Genomic DNA, 24,650 nt, shown 5'->3' on the forward strand with positions numbered 1-24,650 from the left:
CTTTCTGAGCAATTAGGATGCCAATGCTATGCTAATAAAAGCTAGTTTTTCACAAGGGATATTTCCCTGGAAATCAGTGTTGAAAACATTCTGGGAGCAGGCACAGCAGCAGATTTTAAAAATATATTTCAATATATTGTGTATGCTATATATAAACCATATTTTAAATAAAATTTGTTAAAAACCTTGGAAGTAGATTAATGAGCTTCTGCAGATTCTGAAAGGTTCTCAGAGTAATTAGAAGCTCTGAGATGTGTGCACACAACAGAAGAAATTGCTTTTGCCTTTCCTTTGGTGCTGCAGTTGGGCGACCTGTCCCTGGCACAGTGCTTTACTAAGTTACATAAAATCCCTCTGCCCAATGCACTGCAGATTCACTGCAGTGCACCTCTTCCAGCTCTGAATGCATTTCCCATCTGAAAGCACAGAAATTCTGCTGGGAAATGGGACAGGATATTGAAATTTAGCTGCCAAGCCTGAGCCTGCAGCGTGGGCTGGTCCCCCACTCCTGCTCGAGGCTCCTTGGAGCTGTGTCTGACAGGCTCCATCTCCCAGGATACCACTGATGGCTGCATCCATGGAATTCATGGATCTCACCAGCTAAACACCTCTGGAAATCTGACCTCTGAAAATGGGTGAGAAAGGGCTGCTTTCAGTGTTGACTCTTGTGCCCTTTCTGTTTCACACAGTGACACCCAGTACCCATTTTTGACATCTGATTTGTCATGTTAAATCTTCCAGCCTTCTCAGACTGCTGCCAACCTCTTCCTCCCAGCATGTTATTTAGCAGCAAGTCCTGCCAAAGAATAGTGGAACCTGCATTTTATAAGCAGTGCCAAAGAATTCAATTTATGAATCAAATAGTTTATATTGCCTTCATGTCAGGAGACTTTTTTTACAGCATAGAACGTTGTGGGGGCAATTTGAGCTGTTACCAGTATACACAGGTTATGTTTTGAGGTTTTTCTTCCTAACAATAATAATGCTTTTATTTTTAAAGAAAAGAGATTAAGATCTCCTAGATTCTTCAAGAAAACTCCTTAAGAATTCCTCACTCATGTGCACAACCACAAGGTTTCCTTTCAATAACAAATTTCTAAATGGTTTTCTAAAATACTTCATTCATACTTTTCTAAAAATACTTCATTCTCTATAATTAATTTTTGTGATATTTCTCTGAATCATGGTTCTGTTTCTCAGAGCTAAAAACTGGTAAAGACATGAAGATAAAGATATAATATTTTACATTTGTCCATATGGAATATGTAGCTTTTAGTATTACTTTGGAGTGTACATTCTACTGCTTGATGTTCTCGGTATATTATTTGCCTATATATAATTTGCCTTAATTCTTTTATAAATGAAACATTATTGAACAATATCTAGCTTTCCATTTTAAAGAATCTCAACAGCTTTTACTATCATCACCTTCAACTAGGAACTAGATTCAGGAGACTTTATTAACATGTTTATTATTTTCAACAAGTTAATGAACAACTGTGTGTAAAGTAAATGCCATAACAAAAGACACTAGAATCTCTATACTGCTCTAATGAGATTTATACCACGCCAGAAAATATTTAGGCTGCTTTTGCCTTAAAAGGAAGAAAACTACCTTATTATACACTTCTAAGAAATCAGTATGCAAAAGAATTCATGGACAGAATTTTGTTGATATGGCTAAATTAATGCAATGCATCCCAAAGGTTATAGATTAACGTTCCCATAAAGAATTTTTCTGATAAAGTTGCAGCAGCAGAATTATTCAAGAGGTGTAGAAAGTCTGTCTCTCACTGCAGGGTTTTATTTTTTTCTTCATATACCTCTAATTCCTTCTATTGTACAGTAACTGTGTATGATGTTATGTAATGGTGGCCTCTATTTATGATAGCTACGTGTTTCAGTTGATAGGATAACAAAATAACAAATAGCACTCAGAAAGTGATAGGATGAATTGAAATAGATTTTAAAACATGAGGAAAAGAAATGATTATTACTTTTCTCCAAAATCTTCATGTCAGGTTTTATATTGATAAATCAAAGCTGCCTTAACTTTGGCTGCTAATACTAATCTTGTATACACGTGATATATTTTAAATATTCTGTGGGGGTCTAATGGCTTCACCAGTAAGTTGTAGCAGATAACCTGATTTATTTCAGCATTGGGCACTAATAGGTCTATGTGGATTTCCACTCACATTTTTGTAAGCATGAGCAAATAGAAGAGCCATGGTTATTAATCATCCAGTCAGGACATTATGATTTTAGGGGCTCTTTGGCTGCACTTACACAAACTACCATTGCATTTTATAGTCAGCTTTCTAAAACGTGTCTGATTTTTATTTATTGTAGCAACACAAACACCAGTGGAATCAAAATGAAAGAATGAAATTATGGAAGAATTTTTAGTTGAAGATTTCCTACAAAGTTTTTCCATTTAAGATCATTTGGTGCAGTTGCATTCCCCTTCCCCCCAGTCTGATGTGTGTACCACTTGGGAAGCTTGAATTTCAGTGTGTAGTGGTTTTGAATTTAGATAATATACTGTATTACCATTACTATGTAAGTTATGGTTAAATTCTAATGTGAAAATGTTTAACTTTTATCTTAATTTTTCTCTTCTTTTTTTACTGCCATACTTTCATTCAATACAAAATATAGCTATACTTAAAATAGAGAAAGGAAATTAATGTTTTACTTAGATTTATTATCAGTTTTCACTACCAGTGTGACTCTTTTCTGAGAGGCTGACAACAGAAGAAGAACACCAGTTTGATATTTCCCTCCAAAAAGGAATAAATGTATTTTACGATTGTCCTATAGCTTGCAAAAGCTTAGGGGTGCAGTTGCTTATCTATTCAGGTGTAGAAAAGCACTATTACAGGGGGAAAAAATATGCTACACTAGGAGCTACAGAACACTGAAATGATCAGGATACTGTTGGAATTTTTAACAAGAACATCCTGCTGTATTCTTTTATTTATGGCTATTTTAAACACTAGCACAGTTTCTAACCACATGCTATATATAGAAGGAGGCACACATCCTATTGTTCATCCCAGTTATCCGTCACAGTCAATGCATTTTACAGGTATTTAAAGAATTATAAGGGATTAGTTGCTGGTTTAAAACATATGTTTTTAAAACTCTGGGCTGTAAAATTCTTCTTACAAATGGCAGATGAAGTGGAGTATTCCACTTTCAGCTTCTTGCAATGTGATGATTAATTTCTGTCATGGAGTTATAGCCAAAAAAAACCCCAAAGAATAGATTTCTGTTTGTACTTATCTGTACAGATCCTAGGAATCAGCCTAGGAGTAACCCTTCAAGCCAAACTGCCCAAGCACTTCTGCTCGTTGGAGAATGTGCTTCATTCCCTGTTCCCAAGTTAACTTTGCATAAATACCTGTAACTCCTGTTTGGGGGCTGGGTAAGACCCTGAGCTGCGCCTGCAAAGGGCAGGCTTGAACTTCTGGTGTCATGGTGGAAGTTCAGAAAAACTCCTAAACTTTAGTTCTGCAGAAATCTTAATGTGAGAGCCTGAACAAAGGAATTTCAGTCTCTCTAGCTGTAATAATCTGTCCCTTGTAAGGGGTCCTTAACAGTGATGGCACTATTTAGGGAACCATACTCTTCCTGGCACAGCTGCACTGTCATTGATAACATAACTAAGACAAGAATTCAAACATTAATTCCAATTGTTTTTTAGTGAGTCATTGACAGCTTAATCTGCTGCAGTGTCCCTGCTACTTTTCCCAGCAAACAGTGAGGAATATAAAATACTATTATACTCCCCTGCATCGCATGATTTCTTTCCAATATTTGTTGTGTGTCTATATTATTATGGCTGCTCTAATTAAAGGGATGGGACCACAGTTGGACTAAAAGTGATTTATTGCTCAGATAAACATCAGTCTCAAGGGCCGTGAGATTTATGAGAGCAAGCTGTCAGCCATAGCTCAAGTGTAGTCAAAAGTTCTTTGTTACAAGACAATATATAACTTTTTGATGCAATGGACAGTTGCCACGAAGTTTATTTTGCTTTTCTATCTTATCACCTTTACTTAATTCTACTGCAATGCAGATACTTTTATCCAATGGGCTACTATTACATGTACACACAGATGCATCTGTTATAACATCTAAACTCTCAGCTTACTCTATACAATCACACCCCTATATTGGAAACCCTTTACCTTATAAACCATCTTATTAATACAGATCTGACTTACTTAAGGCATATTTTTGCAATTATAGAAACAGAAGTTTATGATTTTTCTGCTTAACGTCTGTGTCACCCTGATTCTTAAGACTTTCTAAAGCCTTCTGAGTTTACATTCTGTTGGAGAACTTTCCCACACAATTTCTGTAAACAACATATTGTTTACATTCTTTTATGGGGGTGGAGAAACTTGATGTACTAGTGGTTTGTCCAATGTCTTTGGAGAGGTGGCCCATTCACTCTCCAATCCAATGTCACCTTTGGGAAAGTATAAAAGTTGGAGTCAGAGAATAAACTTCCTTCTTTACCTTGCAAATAGCAGGTGGCTCGCGTCGTGCTTTCATGTGTCCTATAGCGACACGTCTGTGTATTTTATTTTTATATCAATGCAGGCTTCTTCCAAGGTTGCACATCAAACCCTCCTGTGGAAGGTATCTGTGGAAGTTTCTCTTTTTCCATTTCCCACACATCCCCATTGTCACAATTCCCGATTTGTGTGTGTTACATCTGTGTTTACGAATGTCGAAGCGGCACGAGCGCCGTCTTGCCAAGCCTTTGACGCACACTTTTCTTCCCCCCCACCAGACCGAGCCCGAAATTATAGAAGAAACAAACGTTGACCGCGTCAACGAGCCGCGGAACTACGGCAGGGCCCGGCAGGCCAAGGGCCACTCGGAGACGTCGACGCTGAGCTCGCAGCCGTCCATCGACGAGGTGCGGCAGCAGATGCACATGCTGCTGGAGGAGGCCTTCAGCCTGGCCTCTGCTGGCCACGGCGGCCAGCCCCGGCAGGACGCCTACGGCTCGGCCCCACACCTGCCCTACTCCGAGGTGGTGACCAGTGCCCCCGGCACCATGAGCCGGCCGCGGGCGGGCGTGCAGTGGGTGCCCACCTACCGGCCAGAGATGTACCAGTACAGCTTGCCAAGGCCCGTAAGTGCAGCTTCCCCTCGCCGCGCTGTAGCGCCACAAAGGTGCTTTGTGGGAGTCCAGGGCTTCCCTCTGGCTGCCCTGGCAGGTCTGGGACCCTGGCAGGGGTCAGGAACCCCCCTGGACAGAGCCCCCAGAGACACTGGCTGTGATCTCTGTCCATGGAAAAGAGTTTTCAATCTTACAGGGTGAATTACCAGCTCTGAGTGTTTGATATAAGTAATAATTAGTGTGGCACGGGTGCAAAAGTAAAATTTTAGGATTCTAGATTAGGGGTCCAAAGGGGACAAGATGGAGGAAATTGGGTGTGTCTTGTCCTTTTTCTCCTTCTTCATGCCCTCCATGTTTCACTGTGGTGTTGGCATTTTTCTGTTGGTTCAGGCTGGGGACACACTGTCCAACGTAGGTGACAGATATTGGCACGTTCTTGTAAATGCAGCCCAGGGAGTTTCTGGTATTTAATGTTTGTCACATCCCACTGAGGGCAGAGCCCCACACGCTGCCCTGCAGGACAGAGCTGGGCAGGGCAGCAGAACAGAGATAAACAGAATAAACAACCTGGAAACCAGCACAGACCAATTATGGCTTCTGCTTTGGCAGCGGGGCTGAGAGACAGAGACTTTCTACAATCTCGGGATCATTTAAATACCACAGATTCCATCAGTGCTTTGGTTCTGAGCCATGTGGGTTTTTTTTAAAGTAGTCCCATTTAGGTGCTTAAAACCAGATGCTTACAGAGAATAAGTATGTGTAGGGTGATGTGTATCTATATATATACACACATATGTGCTTGCCTAGACACCAGCCTAGACTTTGCATTTGGGAGGATGAGTGAGCCACACACATACAGCATGAAAGACTCGGTATCTGTTTTAGCAAGGTTGTCCTTTCTAATTTGTACTAAGATTTAAAAGAACAGGCTACATGCTGTTCAACAGATCCGAAATTGTTGGAACCCTGGCTGCTGAGAATTTTAGGCTTTCTGTGCTGACAGGCACTGACCCCTAAGAGAATGCTGCATTTGTCCTGAGGTCATAGAGAAAGCCTCCAGAATTAAATAATAGAATAAGATTATTAGTGTGTGGTTTGAATAGAAGTGTGTAATATCACATAGTAGAAAACTTAGAGCTTAAAATTTTAGAATATAGTAGCATATTTAAAATAAGATAGAAGTTTGAAGACAGAAGCTAGTCCTTCTTCACTTTCTTCTTCATTTAAGTAGCATTATGTAATTAGGTAAAGACATCCACATTATGAACCACAGGTAGTTAGTTATTAAGTTAAAAGTAAAAATAATTTAGGTATTATTTCTTAATTGGACTGTTTATCCTTAAAAAGCCTTGTAGAGAGAGAAATATGACTCCATTTTTAGTTTGTTAGAGTGAAGTACTGTAGAACTCACACAAAACGTGTTTGCACATCTCCTTCTGCTCAGGTAATGCATATTAGGAAGCAATGTGGTTTTATGGATTTACTGTGGTGACATCTGGGTAGGGAACAGCAGCTCTTCTGCATCACTGGAGAGGTTCACCACTGAAGAGCAGCATGAAATGTGGGCTGTTATTGGTAGTCTTGCACTTACAGCTAATGGCTTGGGTCTCTAGAGAAGAAATCTAGAGAAGATTTAATTCCACAGGTCTCTTAGTTGACCTTATAACTGACTTTATCCTTCATTCCTAGCCTCAAGCAGCAGCTAACACGTCCTCACCTCACAGAAGTAATACGTGAATTAGGAACTTAAACCCAAGGGTGGAAATTGTTAATGGAATTTTGTAGGTGTCTAGACAGCAGAGACACTAGCACTGTGCACTCCCTCACGTGGGGAACTGCCCCTGAATTCCCACACATGGTAATATGAAACTCAACAATATATTTTCTTTTATGTCAGATACAAATCTAAACCAGAGTGATTGCTTTCAGATAAGCAATAGCCTGTCTAACAATACCAATGTGATAAATTGTTCATTTTAAGCTTTTGTTGGTCAGATTTTTTTTTTTTTTTTGGAGTCCCTAACTCTGGCTAGAATAAGAAGAAAATGCAGAAAATTGTCCTTAATTCAAAACAACAATTACCATGAATTCATTCTAATACAATAAAAAATACATTAAGGGATGATGCTTTTGAACTATTCTGAACATAGCTGAAAGCCAGTGGCACTGCCTGCAAAGACTCAGGTTGGTGCTATTTAAATCATGCTAAGGTTATTTCTGGCACTTTGAAATTGGTCCGATGAAATTGGTACAGCATATAATCATATTTTATGGTCAGAATTCGATTTAAAACTTAAGAGACAGCTAATGGGGAGTCAAATGACCTCAACACTTCAAAGAATCTTTCTAAAATGAAATTTAAAATATTATATGGTGAGAGGTTTTTGAAAAAAATATAATAGCCATTCTTCTCATGGTGAATGATTCACTGTTGTCTTTCTAAGACTTATTACTCTCCTAAATCATCTGCCTGTTAGGGACCTTTTGCTTATCTTTCTGGCAATCTGAAGACAGAGTTAAATTCCCTGGAGATAGTTGATTGCCACAGATGAAGATAGGCACAGACTGCTGGGCTTTGCATAAGGGCTGGTAATTTATAGTTTTCCGCATATAAGTTTCACAAATATGCACTGTGCTTCAACCACCCCATTTTCTGGTTTGTTCTCATGGGAATAGAGGGTTGGAATTGAAAATATCCCCAGCTTTGGAGATGAGAGGTACCTGTGCACTGGCATGTTTGTTACCTCTGTAAACCAAGAATTAGTAATATTTTCCCTTTCTTAAAATTCAATTCTTAGTGGCAATTAGAAGTCAACATCAACAATGCTGTTACAATTCAAAGTACTGTGCATTTTGAAAATGAAAATTTCATCTTTGAAAATTCAAGGGCATTTTGTCATCTTAGATGCAACAAGTGCAGAGGGGTCCAGAGCCACTCTTTAATTCTGTGTTGCTTCAGGTGTCCTCCAAATCGTGGATCTTTAATTTTTTGTAGTCAACTTTGTGGCTATTCCCACCATTAAACATTTGTGTATCTCTCCAGAGTGTGCCCACTTTTTTTTTCCTTTTCCATTTTCTTCTCCCTTTTGATATCTTCTCTGTGTTTTTTATTTGTTTGGTTGGGGTTTTCTATACATGCTGCCATTAATACTGAAATTATCTGTAGCTCTGGTGAGGGAATGCCTGTTTACCAACCTGCCCCTTGGGGGACCTGTGAAAAGAGGATTCCTCCACATGGAGCTCATGCCTTCTCCTGGCAAAGGAAAGCCAGTGAAATGCAAACTCTCCCTGTTGTTCTGGAGCTTTCAAGACATGATGAGTAACACTTGGCTGAGTCCTTGGCACCCAGCTGATGTGCTATGACTGGAGGATGGAGTTAAAGGGTTGAATGTGTGATACCAGCCGGACTGCCAGCTCCGTGTCTTGGTTGATCATGTTTGGAAGTTTGCTTTGGAAATTTGCTCAGCTGAGTCAAGTGAGAGCTGGGACCAGAGAAGAAAACCCTCTCCATCACAAGGCTGGACCAGCACCCATCTCTCCTCTTTAGTACTCTGGAAAGAGGAGTCAGAATAAGAGAGCTCTGGGTCCCAAGGTGAGACCCAGCACCACAAACAGGCACTGATGCCCAGCACTTACAGCCTGAGTGGCTGGTAAAGTATTCCTGCCTCCGAGCTCCCCTTCATTTAGCAGGGGATTCAGGTGTTTAATAATTCATTCAAAATTCAGCTACTTTCAATAACAGCTGCTTAGTATGAAACAGGACAGCTATAAAGGCAAAGCCAAATCAATGAATTTGCATTATTCCTGGATGAATAAACAAGATAAATCATTCAATGAGTTAACAAGGATGCTGGTCTTGTAATTCCTATGAGATGTAAGAAGATGGATATTTCTATAATTAGAAGGCAACATAGAATACTTCCACCCAGGACCAATCTGTAAGTGGAAGGCAGTAAAAATATTTAAATATTTGAACTAGGGAAATGTAGTCTTAAAACTAATTGCAAGGTTTCTTCTTTGGCCTATGAACACAGGCTGAGAGACTTGGGATTGTTCAGCCTGGAGAAGAGACAACTCCAGGGAGGCCTTAGAGCACCTTCCAGCACCTAAAGGAGCTACAAGAGAGCTAGAGAGGGGCTTTTTACAAGGCTATGGAGTGATAGGACAAGTGGGAATGACTTTGAGCTGACAGAGGACAGGGTTAGATTAGGTATGGGCAAGGCATTCTGTACTGTGAGGGTGGTGAGGTACTGGAGTAGGCTCCCCAAAAAGCTGTGTATGGCTCATCATGGAAGTATTCAAGGCCAGGCTTGATGGGGCTTTGAACAACCTGGTCTAGTGGAAGGAGTTCCTGCCTGTTGGAAGGGGCTGGGGCCTAGATAACCTTTAAGGTCTCTTCCAAACCATTCTAGGATTTTTCTTTCCTGTATCCTGACAGGTGGTACCTTGGGCTGTCGTGGGTTGTGGCAGACAATGGTGCAGGTTTCTCCTGGTTGGCTGGACTTTATCCTCCAGAGAATTTATGGTCCTTGGCCCAATGGCTGTTAAAATGCAATTCCTACTTTTTAAAATTAATTTTTTTCTATTTGCTTTTTCAATTGTCAGTGTTCTAGCCACAGAAGACTCCTTCATTGGCATTCTTACTGAAAGGGTGGCATGGGATCTGCATTCTGCTACCTCTGCAGTCTGTCCTGGATCTTAAGTGGGATTACTTCTGCCTGATTGTTATAGCCTTTTTATTACACACATTGTCCTTTTTCAAAAAATAGATTTTGGAACCCATGCAGGATGTTTTCCTTCTTAAGATTTTTGTCTTTTGTTCTCTTTGGGCTTTTCATTCATTTGTTTGTTTTTGTCTGGTTGGTTTTTTTTTTTTTTTTTTTTTTTTTGCTAAAATCCAAGAGGTCATTTAAAAAAGATAAATATATTTTAAAGAGTAAAATTAGGCAAATCTGTGAAATCAGCTGGGTTGTGGTTTTTGTTTGTTGTTTTCCTCTCTGACTCGTTTCACAGTGGTGAAGTGACTTTAATTCTACAATCATGCTGGTTGGCCAAGAGCCTAAAGGCTCATAAAAATCTTTAATAGGCATCTGTGGTAAAAATTTGATTTCATTTTGCTTCTGAACTCTTTTTTCCCATTCATATGTTTCCTGCAGGAAAACACTAATGCCCCAAACCATTAGAGAATCTCTGGAAATTTCACTGAAATTCCCTCCCACAACCATGTTGGTGTATGTGGCAGCTCAGGACAACGAGGGTGACTCCTGTCCCCTCTGGACAAACATTTCCTCAGCGTGGTGGAGCAGATCTTTTTACAGGATTTTTCACTTTAACAAGATTCTCTCTGCCCAGCCATTAGCAAAATATTGCCACTCACTCAAAATTGTTCATCTCCCGTGTAAGCAGCAAAATAAAGGCTTAGGTTTTCTATTTTACTTTTTTCCCCAAAATTTCCAGTGCAAGTTGCAGCATATTTGTAAACTGTGATCCCTTGAAATACCTAATACCTCCTTTGATGTGCATATTCCAAAGCACAACACGCGAGAGGAAACCCAAAGCTACCTCTGAGTCTCTGCCTACCCTGCTAAACAGTGTCTGGAGTCACTTTCCACCCTGGAACATTACCTCATGTGCTGTTCCTTTAAAATAGGGGGAATAAAAAGGATTTCATGCTTGGCACAAATGCATGCTGAGAGCAAGATGTGGGATGAAAGGCTCGTGGAGCCAGAAGGGAGAGTTCAGTCAGCCTGTGAGGGCACTGCCAGAGTTTGAGATGCAGAAGAGGCACTGCAGACCATTCCACATCCAGCACTATCAGGAGAAATATAACTGAGGTTTTCTCTGATGAGAATAACATTTGTTTTTTCCACACAGTTCTTTCATTAAAAATCACTAGTTCCTACCCTTGGCTAAGAAATGAAGCAGTGTCTTTTTAGACTTTTTTGTTTCCCCACTTAAATGCAGAAATGCTTTAAATATCATGGTGGCATGGTGAAAGTAAATATTAGGAGAATTTGTAGGTGTCATGCAAGAAAAAATTCTTTTCGGAGACATGCCTTTGAGGGTTTCTAACCTGCTTTAAAGGAGTAGCAGTGAAAGGACAGAGAAAGATGCTGGGTATATACTGCTTTTCCCTAGGAGACACATAAAAAATCAGTTTGATAAGTTACTTTTTTGTTGACCTAGTTTTGCAGGTATTTGAGAATGAAGGCATTTGGAATGTGGTCTAAATGTGTAATTTTACAAGATGATTACAGAAAGACAGTGTTTTCTGATATATAGTGTGGGATTTATATTGCCAAATTCGAATCTAAATGTAGGTGGTAAGTCTGAAATAATCATGTAAATCCTGTGGGCTCTTGCTCTGGGCAGGAGATAGAGTGTGACTCATTCCACTTTTAATGTGCTTTTAACTTTCACTGCTGTTTATGGAGGAGCTTCTCTGGGTAAACCAGATACTTCTTTTTTAGGGGGCCAAAGTCCCACCATTGAACTCCATTTTTTTTTGTCAAAATGCCAGTGTCTTGATAGTGGTTAGCCTTTCCAAAATTTGTTATTTGTTATTCCTCTGATTTTATCTTTATTCCCGTGCATTGTTCTGAAGCATTGTCATGCCAACCACAACTGAGAAAAAAAATCACAACTAAATCATAAAACAAAAACCAATAGGAAAACAAAACCCTCACCCATGATGCAGTGCAGCGTCTAGTGAGATATCATTCCTCTAAGTGTATTTGGAAAAATCCTCTAATCTGTAGTAGTGCAAACAATTTAGGAGGAAAATTTTGTCCTTCATGTTATTTCTTGGGTACTGTGGGTTTCATGCACGTAATTACTCCTCCTTCACATGTATTGGAGATGAAATTCAGAATTACTGCAGGCAAGCTGCTTGATTTTGTGATTTTGTGGGTTGGGCCTGGCGTTCCTCTGGATCAGTCTGCCTTTCCAGAACTGTTTGGAGCCCTTGCTGCTGTTTTGGAAAGTTACAGAACTTGGGGCTTTTTGTGGAAAATTTTCTTTTCATCTCTTGAAGACTGAAAGGAAGAGGTTGAAATACTTGATTGCTCACAGGCAGCTTCACTGCAGTACACACTGCTCTGAGGGTTCTTTCTGAATCTTTGAAATACTTTTTTTTCATGGAAAAAGTGAAAATACTCAGGTCTTTTCCCCATAATCCAAAGCATTTGTTGAGTCCCACATAATCACAACAGATCTGCTTTGCCAGCAGGTTGCAAATGTCACAATGTTTAATATGTTTTATTTTAATTAGACTTCATCTTGTCTCTGAGCTAATTTTCAGGTTTTCTTCCACATTCAAAAGTCAGCAAAGGACTGTAAATTCCAATTATTGTTCACAAAAAGTTAGCTTCCAGTTGACTGGCACAAAGAGCAAGCATTTAATTTCTGATTTTGGTTTGTTTTTCAATTTGATTGAGATCTACTGGTGTTTCAGAAAATATTTATTTTTCTCTGTTGCAGGCTTATAGATTTTCTCAGCTTCCTGAGATGGTAATGGGTTCTCCTCCCCCTCCTGTCCCTCCCAGAACGGGTCCTGTGGCTGTTGCCTCTCTCAGGAGGTATTTATGTGTTATTTTACTTTAGGCATGGTCTTTAAAACCCACTGTCATAATAAGAACCAGGGCAAAACGTGAAGGGGCACTTATAAGGCACATAAAATATGCATTCATGAAATTAGAAACATATTGGTTTTATTTAATTTTAACACAAAACGAAATTAAAATGAATTTTCTGTTAGCCAGTCTGTGTCAATAAAATCAGGAACCACAGGCTCTAGTTTCTTTTAAAGCATTCTTTGCCTCAGCTCTCACAATGGTGTGCTGAGACAGATAATTCACACTATCATTCTCCTGCTTTCCTGGATTTGCAACGTTTCCAAAGTCCTTGGCACTTCCCCAGTGCAGTAATGTTATTTACCACAGTGGTCTCCTGTTGTATGATACCATGTACACTGCAGAGTGTGTTGGTGAATGATGGTGAAGCTCTGGTGAATGATGGTGAAGCTCTGGTGAATGATGGTGAAGCTCTGGTTTTAGTGTTGTATTTCACAGGCATTTGTTCAAAGCAGCAAGCAAAGGCCCTACAGGATGGTAATAACATATTTTGGTAGAAACAGCAACCAGGCTAAAAGGGTTGTTTTCAAACTTCTCCAGACTTCTCCAAATTCCTGTCGTGCAGTTTTCTCCAAACTTCTGTCCTGCCAGAGCGAAGTTGGACAGGTTGCTCCTCGCTGGCTGGTCCTGCTGTAGCTGATAGGTGTGTATGTGGCTACAAATCCCATCTGTAGGTCAGAATGACAAAAATTTGTATTTTTTTTCTTTCTTAACACACAGGTCTACATCAGATATTGGCAGCAAAGTGAGAATACCTGAGTCCAGTGGAGCAGACCAGGCCCAGCATCATGACCAGACACCTTTTGCAGCGGGTTCCAGAGCTCCCATGTCTGTTGGCCCACTCGATCAGTCAGCTTTTCACTCAGGTGACAAAATAGTGCAGATTTAACTTGGAGCTTTGAGAGCCTTATAAGTGATTTTGGATACAAATGAAAGTATGGGATATAGCAAAAAAGCATGATTATTTGGGGAAAGACTGTATTAGGTGGGGCAGCTGAAGGAGCCCTCCAGAGGATGGCCTGTCCCTTTGTAAGTGCAGCATCAGCTGCATCCCAAAATACTCATCCTGCAGCAGCACCAGGAAATGGCCTTTTCTGAAGGTAGGATCCAGCAGTAATGTCCCAGATGTTCTCTGACCAAATATGGCATTCTTCTGGCACACTAATCAGGACTCTGAATTGTTAAAACCCAATAAAACTGTTCCTCTGTACAGCAAAAGGCAGTAGAACTTTTAGGGAGGGTATAGAGGGTGTTGGTGGCAAAATCAGTTGCAGTATTGGGAGTGCTGTGTGACTTGTTTGTGTTGCACTTTGTACTAACCAAGCAAAGTGGGAGAGACAGGCAATGGGGGAGAAATGAGGGGAGAAATAGTCCAATATTTTTTCAGCCAAGAATATTGATCCAAGTGCTTGATCCCTGTTTCCACTTGAGAAGTTTAACTCCTACTCTTGTCACAACAGTGGGCTACTGAGGAAGGCAAATTGAAGGTACATGGCCCCTTCCCTTCAAAACACAAGGCAGTGGTGCTATTGCACAGTTAAAGGTAATCTGTTAGCTCTCCACCCCTCCTGTTCTGGAGAATATAGTTTCTGGAGAACTTGTTTTGGGTCTATAAGTCCTAGTTATAAAGGCCTAGTAAGTTCCTGGTCCTTTGATAAGAGTTATATTTATAAATTATTGATTTAATCATGAGATGAAGCTGATAGACTGTTTTTTGTGGTGTCTGGATAAAATTTAGCTGGAAAAAAATATTTCATATGTTTTCTTATTAGCAAAATGTATTTTCTTGAAGAGTTATGGAAAAGAGCTTACAATACTCAAAAGAATTTTCTATTAGTTCAAAGCTTTGAAATTAGTAGTTTGTTAGATATTGCTCTGTTAATTTGCCAGAAAAAAATTATTTCTTAGCTTCCTCAGAAGTAATAGAGAGTTATCTGCACTGTCTTTGACATCACTGACTGAAAATCATAAGCAAATGAGCTGTCAATTAATTTAATACAGTAGCTTGAAGGATCCATTCTGCTCTCACTTACTGTCATGCCTTCTGCAAATGGTGCAGTACCTGAAAGGAGCAGATGCTCACCCTCCCATTTCAAAACATTTCAAGCTGTGAAATATGCCACACTACCTAAACCCCTTCTTTATGTGTGCAGTGGTGGGATCTCAGGGATACACCTTTTGATTTGATCCAGTGATGGGGAGATCTTATTGCTGTGTGTTGCTGAAGGGTGGATGCAGTTCAGAAGAGACAAAATGACCTTCCTGTATGTTGTGGAGTTTGCCAGAATAATTCTGGGAGTAACTGAAGGAAACTTTCATATATGTCAGGTGCTACAAAAGGCTGTAATACAAGCCAGCAAAGACAAGGACAATTGTGAGAAATGTGCAATTGTAATACAAGGGTTTGAACATTCTGACATGAAAATAAGTTTTTATAGCCTCAATACATGAAGAATCATTGCTGCAGGTGCTGATTTGGGATGTTAATGCCTAATGTCACTCTCAAGCAGCCCAACATCAGCTCTAAGATAAGGACTTTGTAATAATAATTTAGGATGAGGTATGACATCAACCAATTGAATATTCATTTTGAGCTGTAACTCCTTTTGCTGTGGTTAAATTAAAAGAATGTTCTGGTGTAGAAGCCATGTGTCATGTACAGGAGCAGCACTTCTCTGTACATGTGTAAAGAATGCTCATTTTCAGCCTTGCTAACTCATTTTAAAAAGCAACCCTTGTGCTCTTTATGACCTGGAAGGGCAAATGGTTGACCACACCTCTTCTCTTAGCCCACCCTCTTCCAAACCATGGGGCTGGAGGAATTGGGATAGAGGTCGTGTGTTTCTGCTCTGGAGAAAAATGTGCTACAAACCATATTTTACTCCTCTTCTCATGCCCTTACTGTATCCATAGCAATTCTGGCCTGGAACTCTGTGGGAAGTCATTGAGAAACTGTAAATATCTGGGTTTATGGAGACTGCTTTGGGGATGGATGTCACTGGTGGGGTCTTTCTATCTCTGTGCACCTGCCCATGCAATGTCCCAGCATCTGTCAGAGTAGGCAACATAACCCTCCTGCAGATTGTTCAGGAGCAAAAAATGTGCCAGGGCTGTAAATGAGATTCTAGGGGATGGATATTTGAGGCAGCCAGTAATTGATGCTAATTCAATTATACTCCATATGAATTTCATGGGCCTTCCCATGTCTTTGTGATTTTGTCAGCATAGTGGTATCATAGCTACTGAGAGCAATTAGTAGCAATATTCAAATGATGTGCAGTTGGAAGGGGGAGAAATTTTATTTTCTCTGCATTAATTCTAGTACAGAGAATCTGCCCAGCAGTATAATGTTACTGTGCTTCCATTCCTCAGTGAAAATGTTGGAGTTATACTTTGCTGTGTTTTTAAAGGGTTTACTGCTTTCATGTAAATGATGTTATTTTTGCTATATTCTGTGAATCTGAAAAGTAAAATACATGTCCATGTAGTACAACTGAATAAACTGAAAACCTAGTAACTGATGAAGATGATATGCAGCTGTCCCATTGAGGATTTAGGGATGAGGATTTCATACCCTCAGTGTGATGTTGGTGATTCACTGCTGGAGTCTGTCTTTGCATGTAAATAGACACAAGAGGAAGCAAGACTTAACTGGGCAAGAAAGTGGTTTGTAGTCTATTTTTAACTAGGCAAATACATGGAGTTATGATAGCAAAGGGAATATTTCAAGGGAAATATGCACATTAGGATGCAGGTCTTCCAGACAGCCCAGTTACAGCCTGTGGATAATCTCTGTACCAAATTGTTCTCTGCATCTCTGTGGGACACAGGAATAAACCTTCCCTAGAAGCAGATGTGACCATACCCAGAGATTTGGCTGAAACTTTGGCTCCTTCCACACAAACTGTAATGTGATAGTGGGATTTTAATCCAGGAGGCTTCCTGGATATTCCTATGCATGCATCTTCTTCAAGAGGAGATAAGCAAATTTGGAATCAACAAATATTAATGTGAGTTTTAGCTGCGTAGTTTATGGCAGTCATAGAACGTTCTTGGGTAGAACCTTGCTATGTTTTACAGAAGCATTGAAGTTTTATGATGGAATTTTTGAGAGTACAGCCTGTTAAACATATCAGTCACTAATTTTTGTAGTTTTTTTTACCTACAAATAATATTGAGATAATATAATAATGTAATATAGATAATGTAGATATTAAAAAATACTAGGTAAACAGTGCAAATAGAGGTGCATTACACTGAAACCCATGGTAACAACAGCTGAAAATTGAATACAAGAAAGCAAACTTAAGGGGAAAAAAGCCTTTTCTCTAATGAATCAAAGTTTGGACGAAGATCATTTGTTACAAGGATCAAGTCCTAGGGACTCTTTACCTGAAGGCTGTATGTGGTTATGAGGACAACTTCAAGTCTTGCCTTCTCCAGTATTTCCCAGCATTATGAAGTTGCTCTAGTCAGAGGTGGGACAAAAATACCCCACCCAAAACTCCAAACAAAAAACCTCAACAAACAAACATGAAGTCTATATTTCATAAGCACTGTCTTCTGATTTACAACTGAAAATCTCAGCTATTTACAGTGCCTACTCTTTTTTTATTTGACAGGAAACACAGTACCAGCAGTGTTCGCCATTCCAGCAAACCGCCCTGGCTTCACGGGCTATTTCATCCCAACTCCTTCCACTGCCTACAGGAACCAAGCCTGGATGCCCTATGCTGGAGAGAATGAGTTGCCAGGGCAGTGGGCAGACTCTGTAAGCATCCTTGCTTTTCTAACCACCCGTGTTTTCTGTGGTTTGCACAGGAGGGGTTTTCAGCAATTCTTCACTGGTCTGCAAAGAAGCCAAAAAGGATAGTTTTTTCCTTGAGTGGGAATAACCTCTAGCAGTGAAAAGCTGTAAGAGATGGCTTAGACATAGATACTTCAGGTGTTCAAACCATAAACTGTGAGCTTTAGAGGGTGGAATCATTCACTAGCCTGGCACATGCTTAAATTTGGTGTGTTAGATATAATTTTTCTTTCCTGAGAAAGGTTAAATTTTTAGATAGACACATGTCAGGAGAAGGTGATGCTGCCTCTCAAGGCAGCCTTGGAGCTGTTTGAAAGTTGGGGAAGCATCTTCAGGCTTCTCTCAAGACAACCTGGCTCCCAAATCTTACCTCCCAGCGCTGTTGCAGCCCTGCTGTGCACTGTTTCAAATCCTCCCGAAGGCTGCAGTGACAGATCATAAATTAAATAATTAATTGCACAATCCCAGACTGGAACAGATGTAATTTTTAGCCCAAAGTAAACCTACATTTCAAAGAATTGAAGTTGAAACATCCTAAAATGAATTGCAGTAGTTTATCATGTTTGAAACAATTTCTCAAATGTAGGGTTTTTTTTTTATACAAGGGAAAAAAAGATAAATTCTTCTGCTTGAGCTCACATCTGGTATTTATGCAGAACCACTCTGGCTAAAAAACCTGGGAGACAGATTCAATTTCCTTGTGCAAATCATCAACAGAACATTTTAATGAATTGCAGTTGAAATCTAAGTTGGCTTTGAGCAGCTGAGCAGGAGACAACAGAGTCATATAAATGTTCCTGGGGGCAGCTTTTTTTGTTGTTCACTCTTTATTACTGCTCCCGAGGCCTGTGAGGAAAAGAATTCAATATGACTTTGAGCTGCAAGTCTGATTTGAAGGCTGAACTATCAGGAAAAAAAAGCTGTTCATTTGTAAGCTGAGCACACCTGCTGATGTGCTCCTGACCTGGGAGGCTTGTGATGCCCTGGTATGAATTTCCTTCTCAGAGCTGCCTTTTAAAGCATGAAAAGCTTTATTTTCCCTTGTTGTTTTGGTGTTTGTTTTTATTTATTTATTTGGCCCTTCTGACATCTTAAATCCAGGAAGCCCATTTTATCTTAGAAATTATTTTAAACTTTTTCTCTAAGAAGGAAAAAAAGCCATGAAACAAATAAGGAAATTTTACTTGTCTCCCATTCATTCTCCCTTTTGTATCCCTACTCTTGATTGCAGTCCTGTGGAAAAAGAGTCAGGTATCACTCGTCAAAAGTGGAGACTGGAACAAATGGGTCAAAAACTGCAAACCAAGTGTCCAGCCTCCAGCTCCTTCCTCTGGAAGGAGAAAAGTATAACCCTGTTGTGGTTTTCCTTGTCTTCAGGGAAAGAGGAATGGACAGGGATATAAGAATCTGTCTGAAAAATAACCATGGCAATTTAGAATTCAAAGGAAACAAATGTCCCTTTTCACTTACCCATGGCAGAGCTTTAACAATTCCTTGCTACTTAGATTTTCAATCCTCCAGTGGCTTTGCAGAAGATGTGAAAATATAGAAACTACTGCAGTTTCTACAACGAATTTGCAAATCTGTCAAGAAATTGTCATTATTTGAAAATCATTACTAGGGAGCTAGTAATAGCATTAGGAATATAGCACAGTCAGAAAGCCTGAATAAAAGTAAATAATATAAAGATCTGATGTAATACTCAGGGCTTGAATTTCTGCATGTGTCCTGGTTTCTGAGCCTCTGGATTATTGCTTGATCACATTTCCAAGATTTTCTTACAGTTATTGAGAACAGAGACTTAATATCTATAAGATTCTTTATTTTTCACAAATTTCTGCTAGGCTAGACTGTAAGCAAGGGAGTAGAGGAAACAGGAGATATGACCTCTTTTATAAACAAAATTACTGTGATATATTATTCTCTGACACAAATGGTAAGTATTGAAACACTAATTTTTGTGGGACGAGGCAGCTGTATCCACAAAACACTTTTTTCCCCAACTGCTGGATGCTGCTTAGTGAAAATAGTAACTTGGTGGCCTCTAGTGGCGTGATCACATGTTGTTCCAGTAAATTCACCTTTGGAAGAGCCTGCTGTAAGCTAAACAGAGGTGCTTACATCTAATGATCACTTTCATATCATACCTTCTTCCTACATTTGTCTTGTCACACCAGAGTGAATGTTTGACATACTCTTCAGCATTTGATGGATACCCAAGGCTGTATAGAGGACGTATAAATCCTAATGGTCAGGCTTCAGGCATGAAGCCTTCTTCTAAATTAAGGCCTGCAGATTCCTGTTTTTATAGACTTTGGGAAATCATAAATACTATTTTTTATTTGATGCATTAAAATCTTCTGAGTTCCAAAAAGACTGGTATTGTGGTTCATGGATTTGTGAAAGAAATTTAATCTTTCACTCTGACTAAAGGGCCTACATTATTGTTTTAGTTTTAGCTAACATGGGACTGAAATCTGTGGAGTTACAAAAATTATGAATCCCTCATGTAATTCTGTTAGACATGGCCAGAAATCTTGACACTTCTGAGCAGTCAAACATCCCTTTGAGTTTCCAAGCTGGCGCACCTGAGCTTATTCCTGTTGTTTGGATCTAGTGAGTTTCTGTGAGGACCAGTGAGGCCAGACACTTGGCTGGATTGGATTAGATAGAAATCAGAAAACTGCTTTTCTCTTTTAGGCTTTTTGGGGTACTAAAATCATGCTGATTGTTTAAAACTGAAGTGTTTGCTAAGCAGAGAGCACACTTCCAGAAAAACCTTTTCCCTTCGGACTTTTGGAGGTGATGATAAATGAGGACAAGCAGATGTTTTTTGCTACCACAGCTGGGACGTGCATAAATGGCACGTGCCAGGACAGGTGTTTGTAGGCAGAAGCTGGGAATTCTGAGGTTTGCATTCCCTTCCTTTGGTGCTCTCTGTCACACCTGACAGTGCCCCGGGGAGGTCTGCGGTCCCTGGTGGGCGGCACCGCGGATCGACCGTCGCGTAATCCCGTGCAATTCCCATTCCCCGCAGGTCCCCCTTCCTGGCTACATCGAGGCTTACCCGAGGCCCCGCTACCAGCACAACTCGCCCTCCCGGCTGCCCAGGCAGTACAGCCAGCAGGGCAGCCTGCACCCCAGCCTGGAGCAGGCTCCGCTGGCCTCCGCCGCCGCCTCCCAGCAGAGCCTGGCCGACAACGACCCCTCCGACGCGCCGCTCACCAACATCTCCACGGCCGCCCTCGTCAAGGCAATAAGAGAAGAAGTGGCCAAGCTGGCCAAGAAGCAAACAGATATGTTCGAGTTCCAGGTCTAATATATCTTCTGTGCACGGTGTTTGTGTCTTGCGACCTGGGGTAGCCAAGAAAGCAACTCCTTTAATTTTCGGCTACAAACTTCCTGTGAGTTGTGCCAAAGCGACGGCATTTTAATCTGTCTGAAAAGTCAACACTATGAAATGAAGTTATGCAAAGCAGAGCAACGGGACTCTGAAGACACGAAATTCCGCTTTCCAGCTAAGGAAAAGCTGCCAGAAACTGTTTCATACTGATGAGATCAACCATATGCAATTGTTTGTCACTTCGTTCTCGTATTATGACCCATCGTCACTAAAGATGCTGCTGAACATGTCCGTGCCACAAGAAGTTTCATTTGCAGGCCCAGAGGCAGAGCTGCTGAAAATAACTTCTGCATGCCAAAACTTTGATTCAAGAAGAAAAAGCCCACAGAACAGGGTTTGCTGGAGGCCACGGCTGGCATGGCAGTGGCCGTGGTAATTGTTTGCTGTAGGACATTGTACAAGTGGTGCTGATTTCAGCAATGCAGAGTCATTTCAGCCTTTTCATCCCAGAGACTGTATTCAAGCCAAAAGATTCAACATGATTAAGTAATACAAATAAAAGGCCTGTAAATAGCTCTGAGTCTCTTCATCCTATTAACAGTGCAAAGAAGTGAAAGAAGAGAGGACTGTGAAGAAGGTGAATGACATTTCCATAATTGGTGGCTACCTTGTCCCTCAGTGCCACTGATGAGTTATGGAGGAGATTTTATTTTCAGTGTGAGAGAATACAATGCATGAAGAGCCAGAAAAGGATATTGGTGCTAAACGCTTCCCAGAGAAATGAAAAAAGGTTATTCTTGTTTTCTCTATAATCGGGCTTTTCACTCTGAATGCATGTGAAGCTGGTAAACCTGAGACCTTTAAATCCTTCCAACCTGGAAAAATGAATACACCTGCTTGGACAAGGAAACCATTGTTCAACACAGTGCTTTTTTTATCTCTTTCTTTAACAATGCTATCTACTAAAGTGATGCCAGAAAGTGCTACCTGAAGCTGCAGTTGATTTTGATTGCCCTGGCACGGTGAATGCACACCCAGGAAGTTCTGAATGTAGAGGACCTAATTACTATATTAACATGTAAATAAGTTAACAGCTACATGGATTAACAAAAAATATGAATGTTCTGTGAAAAAGAGAGCATTGCTGGAAATTATGCTGACTTTACATTGTGCAAGATAAAGGTCACTGATTGTTACAGTGCGTTGTGGTAGGAGTCCAATCCCAAAAGAAAATCAAACCTCTTGGGACGAGACAGTAGTTAATATTTTGCAGTTGTACAAACTAGTTGAAGGTCATGAACAGTTGTTTTCAGTTCCTTCAGCAATTAGCTTCAGGAATTGAAGTCGCAGAATTTGTTGTGTTGGGCGTGTTTGATGTCAACTGGAGTTAAGGCAATGTCCTCCATTTCGGTGGGTTATTTAGTTATCCTCAATTCCTATTTTGTCTGATCATTTCATTTCCCTGAGTTTCTTTGGTCTTAGCTGGTGTGAGAAAGGGAACTTGGTTTAGCTTTTTGGCCATCGGTAAACTGAGAGAAGGAGAGAGACTAGAATAGGGGATAGAAGAAGAAATTGATGAAGCACAAACTTTTAAGGCAGAGCTATTTTCCCCCCTAATAATCATATTATAAACACTGAGACTGTGATGCGTAATTATCCCAGAATATACAGACATCCTCTGCTCCAATACCTTGAATATTGCAGAAGTGTTTGGAATGCTAGTTAATCTTTCAATAAATGTGAAATTTCATTTTTATTATTTCAAATCAGATATAAATAAAATGTATTTTTGTAATTTCTATGTATATATGTGCTGTATATTTATATAAGTGACTAGTCTGCTATAGTCAGAAAATTTCCATAAACTAAGTGGAAAAAAAAAAAAGAAAGAAAGAATAAACCCCTGATAATTTTACTGATCAATATAAACGTGCTATGTCTGGAGTACACAAATATACAATTGGGTGACTTGGATACTAAACAACCAAAGAAACTCAATTTTTCTTATAAATACAAGTCTAGCAAAGGCTGACTGCTGTCTCAGTTACCTGTCAGCCAGGTAATACTGATATTATCACTGTAATACAACATAGCCAAATTGGGTCAAATTAATAGCTGGCTAAGAGCATCACACTTTAGAATAACAGCTGAAAAATAGTGGGTCAAACTCAGTGTGCCACAGAAAGGTTCTGGTTGGCTTCAGTGGGAATTGCACTCACTGAGAGCAAGACTCTATTGGGCTTTGTCTATAAAAGCAAATTTCAGTAGACCCCTTGAAGAGAATTCTGTTTATTTTTCTGTCATTTGGATCCCTGTTACATAAGTACAGATATAATGGAAGAGCAGCTGACTTTCATTTAGCCTGAGCTGGTTCTCAGCTGGCTTGAGCTAACCTGGGAAGTAAAACCTACACCAGGTCATGTCAGCCACATTCTGCATCAGCTTTACTATCGCAGTTTTTGAATGATTCTTCTATGTAGCCCAGTGAAATTTTGCCAGTAAATGGGCCCTTCTAAGCAATGGGGGTGAAATGTGCTGTGTAATAAATTTCTCTAGCTTAGACTCCAGTTTTGCATGGTTATTCTGAGGCTGGAATTATGCAAGCAGCCACAATCCCATGGATGGGCACACTGAAGCCATAGAGGTGGGAAGGGTAATGTAACAATATATTCCCAAAAAAGTCACAGGAAGCAGGGCATTCCAAATTAAAACAACATCTTTTGGATACTTAGCTCTTTGTAAGTCTGTTCCCATTCTTAAATGGTGGCAATTTAATAGTTCTATTAAAAATGTGTGAGGGTAAAGTCTCAGATATCTTACACAATGAATCTTGTGTCTTGCCATACTAGAAACTAAAAATTTTGGAAAATATAGAGATGTCCAGGGTAGAAAATGGCAAACCCCCAAACAAAGGCAGTTAAATAGCCTTCTAGAAAGAAAAAACATTTCAGTAGAGTTAAACAAAGTACTCTTCATACTTCTGACAAAGACCTGTTAAAGATTAAAAATTAATTTTGTTTGGTATTATTATGGATGATGTGCAGTCTATTTAATATTTCCTGAACCATCACTCTGAAACCATTGTGGTGCACTTTATTCAGAAAACCATCTTGCATTCTTCATTCATTATGCCTTTTTATCCTGTTTGTAATATGTTCCTGTAATTTTTTTTTAAGTATAAAGTAAGATTATATCAAGACAGTTAGGACATTCCTGGGAAAGAAAAATCATGCTGTGATATTTATACTGTCTGAGCACAAAGCAATGATAAAGTGAAAATATAGTGTACAAATAATTTGTAATATAATAAACATTTTGTATGGCTACAAATACAATATGGTTTTTCAATACTGATTTCAAAGAAGAAAGTATTTGTGTTTAAAGTTATATAACCTGGTCAAGATATAGCCATGCCATTTTTTACAGAGAAAAAAGTAGTAATTTTGCTTTTTCTACTCAATGCCCCATTTTTCTTTAAAGATATGTTAAATGTTTAGGTGAAAGTACTGTTTACTGTGTACGCAAAATGTTGATGTTCTGACCACTACCTGTCTTCAGATTTGTAAATCATCAGTAGGAACATTTGCAAATGAAACAACAAAAAATTCCTTCTTGGTATGTTTGTTCTGACCACTTTCACTTGGAAAACCATGTGTGACATTTTTTAGTATCAGTAGAACAGTAACTTTAAAAGGATAAAAGGGAACTTGTTGGCAGTCATTTCTT

The 24,650-nt window shown here is 39.7% G+C and overlaps 1 protein-coding gene across 1 annotated transcript in view; it reads left to right on the forward strand.

Moving 5' to 3' along the window:
• The window catches only part of KIAA1549L (KIAA1549 like), a 129,649-nt gene extending 105,390 nt beyond the window's left edge, over positions 1-24,259 (forward strand). The window contains exons 17-21 of the mRNA XM_085582356.1: positions 4,808-5,155; positions 12,623-12,720; positions 13,495-13,640; positions 17,397-17,545; positions 20,619-24,259. Coding sequence (XP_085438482.1) covers positions 4,808-5,155; positions 12,623-12,720; positions 13,495-13,640; positions 17,397-17,545; positions 20,619-20,900 — 1,023 coding nt within the window. The 3' untranslated portion in view covers positions 20,901-24,259. The remainder of the gene's footprint in view (positions 1-4,807; positions 5,156-12,622; positions 12,721-13,494; positions 13,641-17,396; positions 17,546-20,618) is intronic.
• Positions 24,260-24,650: the final 391 nt, after the last annotated feature.

Source organism: Lonchura striata, chromosome 5 (genome assembly GCF_050655825.1).
Source record: "Lonchura striata isolate lonStrDom1 chromosome 5, ASM5065582v1, whole genome shotgun sequence".
NCBI lineage: Eukaryota > Metazoa > Chordata > Aves > Passeriformes > Estrildidae > Lonchura > Lonchura striata.